At 36.0% G+C, this 12,739-nt stretch overlaps 1 protein-coding gene across 1 annotated transcript; it reads right to left on the bottom strand.

Moving 5' to 3' along the window:
• Nucleotides 1-3,757: 3,757 nt before the first annotated feature.
• Nucleotides 3,758-5,552, bottom strand: LOC101843762 (acidic proline-rich protein HP43A-like). Its single transcript, XM_005072958.2, has 3 exons — nucleotides 5,495-5,552; nucleotides 5,084-5,119; nucleotides 3,758-4,341 (listed from the first exon to the last, which is right to left on the bottom strand). Exons 1-3 carry the CDS (start codon nucleotides 5,550-5,552, stop codon nucleotides 3,758-3,760), a joined length of 678 nt encoding a protein of 225 aa, XP_005073015.2.
• Between the last annotated feature and the right edge of the window lie 7,187 nt (nucleotides 5,553-12,739).

Raw genomic sequence — 12,739 nt, forward strand, 5'->3', positions numbered from 1 at the left:
CATCTGAGATTCTGTGTCTTTTTCTACATCTATTATTGTTAGGTTTGATCTTTTCATGGTGTCCCATGTTTCCTGAATATTTTGTGTTCTGCTTTTGTTGTACTCAACATTTCCTTTTGTCAATAAATCTTTTTCCCCGATAGTATCTTTAACACCTAAGATTCTCTCTTCCATCTCTTGTATTCTGTTGGTTATGCTTGCATTGAGAATATAAGCAATAGTTGAGTGTTTATGTTATATACCCTTCAGCTATAATTATAATGAGAGTGATGACTATATTAAATTCCATCATAGAGCCTTCACCCAGTAGCTGATGGAAGCAGAAGCAGAGAGATTCAAGGCTAAGCACTGAGCTCTACCCCTAAAATCCAGTTGTAGTGGGGAAGAAATGCTCAGCAAAGGGGTTAAGACCATGCTGGAGAAACCCACAGGAACAGCTGACCTAAGCAAGTCAGAGTTCATTGACTCCAGTCTGACAACCTGGTAACCAGAATAGAACAAAATCAGACCCCCTGAATTTGTGTGTCAGTTGTGGGGGGGGGATGGTGGTAATTCTATGGGGCCTTTGACAGTGGAACCAATACTTATGCATAGTGCATAATTTGGCTTTAGCAGCCCATTCCCAATGGAATGACACACTCTTAGCCTAGGTCAATGCGGGAAGGCCTAGATCCTGCCCCCAAAATTATGCTACATACTTTGATCATCCTCCATGAAAAGTTTCACTAACCATGGAGAGTGGAAAGGTGATGCTACTGTCAAAAACAAGAAAACCTGGGGTTTAGAAAATGGGAATATTCCCTAATCATGATAAAATTTGTATATGTATTTGTGTGTAAAATATTCTCTAGATTGAGAAGAACTGATGTTAACAGTTACTCTTTGATAGAGGCTGCCAGGATCGATCAGCAGATAATAATATTTGGAACTCTTCCCAAGGACCTGGATTGAGATCTCACCATCCATGTGTTGAGTCATACCTCTTAATGACTCTAGTTCCAGAGAGTTATCTTTTGTCCTCTCTAGGCACTAGATGCATGTGTTACACATTCATGCACGAAGACAAAACACACTCATAAAATAAAATAAAATAAATAAAACATAAAAGTTTAGACCTAAGTAATGCCACCCAATTTGGTCATAGTGTGCATTATGAATGTGAAACATGACACAACATGCCATCCTTAAGTAGCTTTCTCTCAGGCATGACAACAAAACTATAAGAAAAGTAGCAATCATATGTTGACTGATTTTTACTATTAAATGAACTCCCGAAAAGAGTGCATGCATGCTTAATCTGTTAAAAACCACAAAATCATTTTGATTATTAATCTGAAAACTTAAACATAAATAGTTTCCATAAATATGTAAGTAACTTTCAAAATGCACAATGACTTATTTATTTATATGCTGCAGTTTGAGTCCAATGATCAATAAGTCAAGCAAGTACCCAATGACACAGTTGTACACAGCAGAGATTTAAGGTGATGTTTTTAGGAAATGTGGTCATTGATGAGGTGTAAGAATGCTTAGGGAGGATTTTGTCTTCTATCAACATTCAGTAGGAAATATATTTGGCTATATAGTAGTTTATATATATGGACTTGGGCATGGATAAGATAAATGCATACATGTATGAATTTATGAAATGTTAAATGAATAAATCATGTAAAGATTGAAGTTTACATTAATGGTAAGATACTAAACACAAAGGAAATAAGAAAGAAAATTTCCTTTTTTGTCTTGAGTGTCTTCAGTTTGGATTTTGTCTTACAGTAAGTTAAATGCTTGTATTTTCCTGATAACATTCCTAATAATATTTTCCACTTGAGTAATCCATGACATTTTTCATATATTATTTTTAACATGTATATTTTTCCACAATGTAGTCGCTTTTGTGGGGCAGTTGAGGCAGGGTTTCTCTGTTTCATGGCCATGGAATTCCTTTTGTAGACTAGACTGGCCTCATACTAACAGAGATCCACCCTCCTATGCCTTTCTAGTTCTTGGATTAATTTAAGACCTGTACCACCAAAGAACTGCCCATTATTGGCTTTATTTGAAGAAGTTTTCAAAATCTTTCCTACATCTTACCCCAAGCAATGTGTTTCAGGTAAATTTGGCAGGTTCCTGAGTTTTTTGGGATTTCCCCAATGAGATTTCACTCCTGTTTTGTGGCAGAAATAGTATAGTCATTAGGGTTGGTGACAATGTTATTTTAGGCCTACAAAGGCTGTTAATAACTAAGCAGAAGACTCATCTAGAACACAAGGATGTTCGATCAATCACTCACTCAGAATGCAATCATGAAAATGAGTGGTTTCACCAGAATACACAGTTTCACTAATGTTGTATATGAATATGGTAAACATGTGTCCATGATACTGCATACAAATCTTAATGAATACTGCTACAATGACCGAATGAATAAAATTTTCACTTCTGTGAACACACTACAGTATGACTTCTATAAAAGCCATTCACATTTTCATAAAGAGTTGTGTGACTAGAGGGAGAGAAGGATCTGATTGTGGTGAAGGAATAAAATTCAAAGAGAATATTCAAAGAACAGTATATTCAGCTACTATGAATTAAGGTTCACAGATTATGCAAGTTTTATGGATTCCTCAGTAATTACAACTTCTATATATTTTATCTTTGTACTTTATAAAAATGTTCACAAAATATAAAGAAATATTTATGTGTAACTACAAACCCTAAAAATAAATTGAAAGACTGTTCCAAAAATTCTTATCCAATTAAAAATTTTCATTTGTGCCTCATGCCCCAGTATATGATATTTATAAAACTAGAAGAGTGAAGAAAAGAATGAACATCATGTCCCTTAGACACCACAGCATTATAGACCTGCAAAAGTCAGAGAAAGAATGTGAGCTTGATACTTGAAAGCCCATAGAATATTGGCTACACGAACAGGGACTTTCTCACATGTAAATTGTGAACTGAAAGAATATTACCTGTGAGAAGCAAAGACCCCTATTGCAGGTATTCCTAGGCAGCTATTCCCTAGTATATTGCTCATACAAGACACATGACATACTTAGAGCACAGTTGCCCATTAATCTGTTTATGTAATTTCATCTTGAAATCCATAACTTATGTGAAGTCTCCTGCTAAACTCACAGGTGTCTGGGAAATACAGAAAAGCTGTGGGTACAACTTCGAGTAAGACAGAAATAAGGGAGTATCTCAAATGTAGTTGGCTGATTTGTAAAGGGAGAAGGAGGGCCTCCTTCCAGAAGTAACTCGAAGACTTGTCTATAATCACTTTGCATGTGGCCACATGCCCCAGATTTTACTCACTCATAATCAGAAGAAGAAACAGTAAAGAGTAATTGCATGCTAAATATTTTATTAGAATGTTGAAGGCACACATAAAATATGATTGTTCCATGGAAATGACATTAAAGGTATCTGTCTTCTACTTCATCTGAAACAAATGAATAAGAAACATGATCAGAGAAATGAAATGTGCAATTTCATAATTTCTTGAAATATTTCTGTTTCCAAAAGATTTCTATTTCTGTTAGAATTAAGGTATATGATACACAGTGAATTTAAATCACAGAAACCACAGAACTCTAGGTTAAAGGAGCCATTTAATATTTAGATTAATATATGATTTATGTCTTTAGGAAGAGGTTGCTGATCTCAGGAGTTTGGGCTTTGGTGTGATGGATAATGTATCTGATTACCTTTGCACTGCTATGTAACCTCTTGGTTATACATAAAATGTCTACAGGGAACTTGGCTTTTCCTCACTTCCCTGCTGGGGTGGGCCTTGTTGGTTTCCAGGTTTAGGAGGGCGATTCTGTTGCTGGCCTTCCTGCTGGGGGGGGGCTTGCTGGTTTCCAGGTTTTGGATGGCGATTCTGTTGCTGTCCTTCCTGCTTGGGTGGGCCTTTCTGGTTTCCAGGTTTAGGTGGATGATTCTCCTGCTGTCCTTCCTCCTGGGGTGAGCCTTGCTGGTTTCCAGGTTTTGGATGGCGATTCTGTTGCTGTCCTTCCTGCTGGGGTGGGCCTTGTTGGTTTCCAGGTTTAGGAGGGCGATTCTGCTGCTGACCTTCCTGCTGGGGTGGGCCTTGTTGGTTTCCAGGTTTAGGAGGGCGATTTTGCTGAGGGCCTCCCTCTTGGTTTCCAGGTTTAGGAGGTCGAGGTTTCTGGTGGTCACCTCCTTGCTGTGGTGGTCTCTCTGGTGCATTTCCATCTTCTTCACCATCATCATCACCTTCTTCTTCAGATGCAGAAGGTTTTGGGGAGAATTCTCCAGCTGAGGGTCTCTGATGAGGTTGACCAGGGCCTTGGCCTTGCTGCTCTTCCTCTGCAGGGAATAGATCAATATAGGAGAAGTTCAAACTTTCTCTTTCTCCAAGATCACCCTCCCAGCTCTATGTGCCTAGTTCCTCTTGATCTACACTTTACATTTACCACACTAACTTTCTTGTGTATCAAGTCTTTGTTCCAATTTTTTTCTTAAATTTGCTGCATAAAAGGTGATAGGATGTTCCTTACAATTCTCAAACAGAACTGAAAATAGCAGAAGTGTTTGTAAGTGTTACAGATTGAAAACTGAGAGAATAAAAAAATTGTAATAGCAATGCTCTTTTCTTAAATATATCATGGTGTTCATAATATAGACAACATGAAAGAAATGTAGAAAAGGGAGAAAAGATGTTTCATTCAATTTTTATGTAGTTTCTCTTTATTTAATATTCATCTATTCAGCATGAGCATATAATTTTACTTTGAATCACAGGTGAAATACTGCAATTGTAAATTTAAATGAGGATACCCAATATCCTCATTGTATGCAAGACATTGCTTCAATCTGTGTAAGAGACACAATGTTCCTCTCACAAAAACCTGGCTTTCTCCTCTTCCATTTTACAGTCCATTGTATATGTTCTAGAGGCTATGTTCGGACGTTGTCTTATATATCACAGGGGAAGCTGTCACACACTAATTTCATAAAACAGCAAAATGATACAGAGACTTTACAGAGCTGACTATTTAAAACACTGAAGATTGCATAGAAGGTCCCTAGAGAATAAATCTGGCTTTACCTGAGAGTTGCGAAGGAGATTCTTCATAGATGGTTGCTAGGAAATAAGCACAAAGTAAGTTTAAGGTTAATTATGAACTTTTCAGGCCTCCCAGTTAAGAAGTTTTTCACTATAGCTTCCCATCCACTATGTAGAATTTTATTCTTGGGTAATGTTGCTGATAATGCTGCCAGAATGTTGTCTAGGATCAGGATCAACTGCTATTTTTTTACTTCATAATTTTTATCTTTCCTTACTCTTAGTCTTCAGGTACAGTCTGGGAAATTTGTATATCAGTAGTGTTTTATATTGTTTTTTCCATTTGATATTTTTAATTTAAATTTGAAACAATCTTATTTTACACATCTATCCCAGTTCCCTCTCCCTTCCATCCTCAAATGTTTCCCCCCTCACCCCCATGCCATCTCACACCCTGTCCACTCCCAAGGGAGAGTGTGGTCTTCCATGGGTGATCATCATTGTCTGTCATATCGTTTGAGCTGGCTCCTAGGCCATCCCCAGTTTACTGTGCTGAGAGAGTAGCCCTTCATAGGGAAAGGGCTCCCAATGTTATTTTGTGCACTAGGAAGAAATTCTGGTTGCACTCTTAGAGGTCCCATATACTGCCCAGGACTCCTAACTCTCACAGAGGTAAGAAGGGCTGTCTTTGTTCTTTGCTGGTTCACCAGCTGTCTGGCTGGTATACATGATATCCTAGTGGCTAAGGTCATCTGTCTCTGTAGGTTTCCCCAGCATGGTCTTGACCCCTTTGCTCATCACTCCTCCATCTCTACAACTGGTTTGCATTATTTATACTTCTCTTTATAACCTTCACTTCCTAAGTGATATATTCACAGGCATTTTATGCACCAAAATGAGAATACAAATTGTATCAAATACTATGCATAGAACAATGAATGTTTATTATGCAACATTAAAATTGAGAAATATGTGCAGCTAAGTGTCTGAATGGGTAAAAAGTGCTTGGTCTACGACTTGAAATCAGTTTCAACCATGAATCCCATGTTAGAAAGAATAATATTTCTCCCTATAATTATTCTCTTCCACCCTCTCTCTCTGTATGTGTTTGTCTCTGTGTCTCTGTTTCTCTAAAACACATATACACCAACACACAGACAATTTTGATTGTACACATGCATTGAAATAATTTATACATATCTCTCTATGTGTTTGCATGCAGTTCTGTGACTGGAATGTAATAAGTATGTACCAGATTTTTCTTTAAACCTGTAATGGCTCCTGTGACTAATGCTATTATTTCCCTCTACTGTGTCAATCTCTGTAATTAGATCTAATCACTTCAGTCAATTTTAGTGTTTTATTTACTAATTAAATACTTTTAAGTATGTCCTAGTTTTGACTGTAACATATGACTACTTACTAACCTGCATTTCCTTATTATACTACATAGTTGACAAAATTCACTTTTGAGGAATAGAAATTTGCATCACAATGTTAAATTAACTGTACATGTATGATACCATGATCAAGATTATGAATATATGTATAGTATATTTTAACAAAATTAATCTCAAATTTGTACCAGTATACAAAATTTATACAATACACAAAATACAATCCAATATAAAACATTAAAAACTAGTATATGCTTTTCAGATGTATGTTCAATAATCTAACTTTTTATGTTATCATCTCTATATCTTCCTTTTTTCTTTTCAGAATATATTCAATAATATACCCTTTTATCCTTTCATATCTGTATCTCCATTTTTTCCTTTTAAAACAAGAACCTTGTATCTGATCTCCTTTGGCTCCTGCTTTCCTGAAATTTCTCAATAAAAACTTGCATCCAACCCTCCTAAAAAGTGAAAAATATTCATATCCAACTGAAAGAATAAAGATCATCTACCAGACCTATTGGGAATGTGATGTGTTGTTTTTCTTAAATTTACTTACTGCTGTCTGAGTTGATGCTGTATTTAAAGGATCCTATGAAGAAAGTTTTGGATTAATTGCCAAGTCTTGATGTAGCTGTATTATTTTTTCCCAGATTCTGTATTATGGGAATTGTAATTGTGGTGCCTTATCCTCCTTTGGAGACATCAAAGATAGTTGCTGGACATAGTCATGAATGACCACAGAAAATGGATTGGAAGTGAAACCAAAAATCATATACAGGAAGTTAAAGGAAATATTTTTCTAGAATTAATGTTACATATGGCAATTAATACCATGACAAAACTTTAATATATTGTTAAATATATATATATATATATATACTTTTTAAAAGGTTTATTCATTATGTACACAGTGTTCTTCATGCATGCATGTCTTCAGGCTAGAAGAGGGCATCAGATCCCATTACAGATGATTGTGAGCCACCATGTTATTTCAGGAATTGAACTCAGGACCTATGGAAGACCAGGGAGTGCTCTTAACCACTTAGCCATCTCTCCATCTAATATGTATAAATCTGATACATTTTGCAATAATATTATAAATCCAAAGTTTATGAGATTAGTTGCAATAAAATAGTCCTTAAACATTTTTTCTTCTGTCCTATACATTGAGGCTTTTTTGATATGAAGCAGAGATTTTACTTTAACAAGCATGCTGGGTTTAGAGAATGAGAGAGCCATACTCAAACACCAAAGCCAGCTTTAATCTTTTATTGGAGCTACAAAGACCATTTGAATTACATGTTCTTAGAGAAAACCAGAAATAATCCCTTGGAAGTTTTGTTAACTTTTATCCCATTGGTAATGTGATATACCCATAGGCCAATTTACTCTTTTCCTTTGGACGGTTATTCTGAATGATTTGACCTATTTCTTTAGATATTTCATTTATCCAGTGGTCTCCAGATTCCTTAGATGGATGCCTTTATTCTCCTGAACAGACAAACAGAACCACAACAATGCTACCCCAACCATAATTATGGTGAGGTTGTCTTTTGCCAAGTTATATCCGATCAAATAAAAAAATTTCTGTATTTCTTTGTTAGTTTAGATTAAATGGCCATGCTGCTTGAAGAATCAGCATCTCTTTCTATTAAGAAGTGTCTTTTTCAATAGGACCTTTACCAATTTTGATGGTATCTATCTCTTTTATTCTCCTTTGGAAGCAAAAGCAAAACCCCTCCCCTCAGGTAACACTTGTCCTGACTTCCATTGTGAAATCACTATAATTTTGATATACGCTGGATGATTTAATTCCATAGCTTTTTCTAATATACAATATCTCTCCACTGTTGTTGTTCTGTTCTCATTAGCATTTAGAAAATTTAAGTTAATAAAGCACTGTGTAATCTACTTCTGGAGCTTTTTTATCATTTCTTTGTGCATATTTAGTAAGTCCTGCAGAAATTTATTTGATCTTTCTATCACTGCCTGTCTTGTAGGATTGTGTGGTAAACCTGCAATATGCTTTATATTATAGCAAGCAAAAAATAGTTTCATTTTCTTAGAGACATATACTGGAGCATTGTCTGTCTTAATTTGTTTGGTATATTCATGATGGTCATTCATTTTAGCAAATTTCTGATTACTGAATCATTCTTTTATAAATAAAAAGCATTTGACTAAAGAATATTTGGATACATATGAATTGTGTGGTGTATATATTTTAATTTTCCAAATTCCACAAAATTGAACACATTGCTCTGCCAGATATTATTCTTTGAGTACGTTTTTGTTCATATCCTGCAGGTGGTGGAGTTTGCTTTTATAAAGAACACGTAGAACTTTTTCCTTTCATTTCCTGGGCTTGTTGCCAAGTGATGAAAAAGCATTCTTAATCTTTGCTCTTGACATGGTATATTTAATGAAATTCTGAGACCTTTACCACATTTCCTATCAATAGTTGATCAATTCATCATTACTTTGTGTAAAATGGTCTGGCAGGCCCATATGGAATTGAGCATGTCATATTCATTACCATCCCTGATTATGTCTTATTGAATAAATAAGTTTAACACAGAAAATGGACAAGAGACTGGTATTGGGGTTTAAACTTCAAGCTGATGTTCAAAAAGCAAAGCTTGTGGATACCAGCTTGTCACTTGTACCCAGGCTTAATGGGCTGATTCTGTCTCCAGGAGCTCTCACCCAGTCTCAGACTATAATCTCTGCTCAGTGTTACTGCAGACTGGATACCTCTCTGAGACCTTGCTTCTGAGTTATATACTTCCAAAATGTTGGGATTAAAGGTGTGAGATATAATTCTCATTAGACTGATTTACTTTTATATAGACTTGGGTGGCCATGAACTCACAGAGATCTGCCTACCTCTAATCTGAGTCCTAGGATTAAAGTTATATAGCACTACACCCTAGGTTTTGACTTCTGGGATTAAATGTGTTTTCCTGGCTTCTATAGCTTATGGATGACTGTCTGTGAATCTGCAGACAAGCTATAATAAACCATAAATAATATATTACTTCCAATAATAACATCAATTCTGCATCATCTGGAATAATTTCAGGGGTTTCAACATGCAAAACAACTCTTTCTTCATAGAGTGAATCAGTAGCTATATTGAGAGATTCCTTATGATCCATTGACATCATGAGACTTGCATATAATTCTGACTTTTAGACAGAATTGTAAGGACTTTAATCCACTTAACTTAAATTTTTTGATTTGTATCCTGCCTTTCCTGATTCCTTTTCATTAATATATAATGTAATGGCTTTAGTTTTTGGTGTTTCCTATACAATGGAAGGAATAATCCAATTATTTCTCTTTTTGAGTTAATTATCTTGCTTTTGGGATAATTGTTGCTAGCCCCTCCCTAAAAATTGCTACAAGCTCTTTGACAAGGATCACTTTAAACTCATACTTTGTCAATTTCATCATTAGCTTAAGATACAATAACTTTTTCTGGATCCATTCTTGATAATTGATGAAGTCTCTGCTTTCCATTGAGGTCAAACTCAGAGAACTTTTCCACATTAATTTAAAATTGTTTACTAAAGTGAAGTTGTGAAAAGATCCATTCTATGACAATATCTTCTATCTGCATTAAAATTCCTATAGGCAAATTCATAGAGACAAATTTGAGTAGAATGAATTTAAGATTGGGTCCACATGTCACACATGTGTTCTTTGTAGTTTCTCTTCCTCCAAAGTTTATTCTCTCTTTGCTTCAGCTTTTTCTTTCCTAGGATAATTCCTGTCACAATCTCCTTTTATGTAAATTAATCACTTGAACAAGATTTACCTCAATATTGTGCCATGAATAGGAAATGTCTCCTATCAATGTTTAAAAGTTATTAAGAGTCTACAATTAATCTTTCCTAAATTGCACATTGTGGTGCAATTAGGTGTAAAGTATAAATGTTTGAGAGACATCAAAAGATAATTTGATAATGTAAATTAGAATATGAAGTAAATTATGTATTAGATTTTGGATTCACCAAAATAGAATAGATAATGGAGCTTTTCCTCCGAATCTGTCAAATGGCAATGGAGTAGACATTGTTGATGTATTCATTGCCTATACATTGTTTATTGTTATTGTACTTAATGTATATGGTTTTTATTGTATTAATTATAGCATTTTGTATTGGACAAAAGGGGGAATTATGGTGATATATTGTGTGTGATGTAATAAATCTTGCCTGGATATCAGAAAGCAATGCTCCCCACAGTCATTGAGGAAAAGGGGAATTGTGATATAATTTTTACCATCTAATAAATGTTTCCCAGAGATGAGAATCAAAGGTATCTATAGCCCAGAGGCCAGACAGTGGTGGTACATGCCTTAAAATCCAAAACACAAGCTAGTAATACCTTAAGAGCTAGATGGTGGTAGTACACACCATTAGTCCCAGCACTAGAGAGATATATAAAATAGGAGTAGGATCTCAGAACAGGCATTCAGTCACTGTGCATTTAGAATTTTCTGGAACCAGAGTCACCCTTTCAGTCTGAGGTACATGTAAGAGCTATTGGCTAGTCACTTTGATTTTCTGATCTTTAGCTTGGACCCTAATTCCTGTTTCTTGGTTTATGTTATTCATGTTACAAAAAGGGATTATAAGTCTGATTACTTCTTCATTGGAATGAAACCTCTGTTTCCTACCTATGGGAAAACTTTAATGTACAATTTGGTGGATACTGTCTCCTTGCTGTGGTGGTTCATGTTGGCACTGTGAAGAGGGTGACTCTTCTTCTGGCCTCTTTTTCTGAGTAGGCTTCCTGGAGTCTATGAGAGGAGAGTGAAAATAATGATTTCCTCCTTGCTTTCATGATCTTTCTGTTGAATATGCATTTTCACCCTTATCTTCATCATCAGCATAGGGTCTTGGGTAAAGTTTTGCTCACAATATTCTAATACAAAGTTCTCTGCCTTTTCATCCACAATCATCCCCATAGCTCTTTTGTGTTCTCTATAAGCCATCCCTGTAATTATCAACTTTTTTCATACTTTTATTTAACTTTTTACACATGTTATCCTCAGTTCCCTCTCTTTCCCCTCCTCCCACAACCCCCAGTCCTCCCAACCCCTCACCCTGACTCCATCCATCCACCTGCTCCCCAGGGAGGGCAAGGGCTTCCATGAGGGATTTTCAGAATCTGTCACATCATCCTGGGAAGGGCCTAGGTTTTTCTCCATGTGTCCAGGCTGAGAGAGCATCCTTCCACATGGTATGGCTTCCCAGAGTCCATCTGTATGCATGGAATAAATACTGCTCTACTCTCCAAAGTCCCACAGATTGCCGAGGCCTCCTCTCTGTCACCCAGGTTCATCTTATAGCCTTTTGCACTTTCAAGAATCCCTTTTCAGCACTACTCATGTCAGTGTTCATGTTTCTCTTGGTTTTACTTATATGACTGGGCATATTTTGACATAATTTTGATATTCTACCATTCTGTTTAATGTATTTTGATTACAGGTATTAACCTCCATAAGTACCTTGAATGTCATCTTTTTAAAGAGTTGTTTTATATTATTTTAGTAAAATACATGGCAACAAGTTATGGTGTACTCTATAAACCACCATTTGGTTTCTTAAGTTTGTGTTCTCTATTGATCTAGCCTCTATTTTGTTTATGTATAGAATTTTTCTGAACATTCTTATTAATAAGCAAGAACTGCAGTCCTTCCATGCTTGTCCGTGTACAATACCTGTGTAAATGTTCAGTTCAAAGTGTGTGTGGTGTGTGTGGGGGGGGTTGGTATGGGGGGAAAATGAAGAGACTTTGAATAAATGTAAATCACTGAGGGCCATGTCATTTTATGTCTTAAGCAAGACCCACTAACCAGTGTGTCACATGGGTTCTATGCTTTATATATATGAGCTTTTATTCTGGTCCTCTATGACCATAGGTGGTAAAAAATATTGGAATACTAATTGAATCCTGCAGTTTTTCTAGATATTGTGAAAACTTCAGAAATACAATGTCTGGTTGCTTTTTCCATATTTATCCTAGTTGAATTATTTTTAATTGCATTAGAAACAATCTTATTTTACTTATCATACCCAACTCCCTCTGCCTCCCATCCACCCACATCCCCCATTGATGCCCATCTGATCACCTTTCTGCTTCCATAGGAAACATCAAAGTGTGTCATATCACTAGGGGCAGGGCATTGCCCTCTTTCTGTGTGTCTGCCCTAAGAAAGTATGACTCTATAGGGAATGGGCTCTCAAATTCCATTTGTAAACTGGGGATAGATACTGACACACTA

The sequence above is a fragment of the Mesocricetus auratus genome, unplaced genomic scaffold (genome assembly GCF_017639785.1).
Source record: "Mesocricetus auratus isolate SY011 unplaced genomic scaffold, BCM_Maur_2.0 Super-Scaffold_100001, whole genome shotgun sequence".
NCBI classification, from domain to species: domain Eukaryota; kingdom Metazoa; phylum Chordata; class Mammalia; order Rodentia; family Cricetidae; genus Mesocricetus; species Mesocricetus auratus.

Excerpts from the sequence above, each read along its gene's own strand:
- LOC101843762 (XM_005072958.2), bottom strand. The coding sequence starts at position 5,552 with ATGACAGACAATGATGATCACCCATGGAAGACCACACTCTCCCTTGGG. Across the intron at positions 5,120-5,494 it reads CTCCCTTGGGAGTGGACAGG|CAACCATCTATGAAGAATCT; the intron begins GTGTGAGATGGC and ends CTTATTTCCTAG. Across the intron at positions 4,342-5,083 it reads ATCTCCTTCGCAACTCTCAG|AGGAAGAGCAGCAAGGCCAA; the intron begins GTAAAGCCAGAT and ends TATTCCCTGCAG.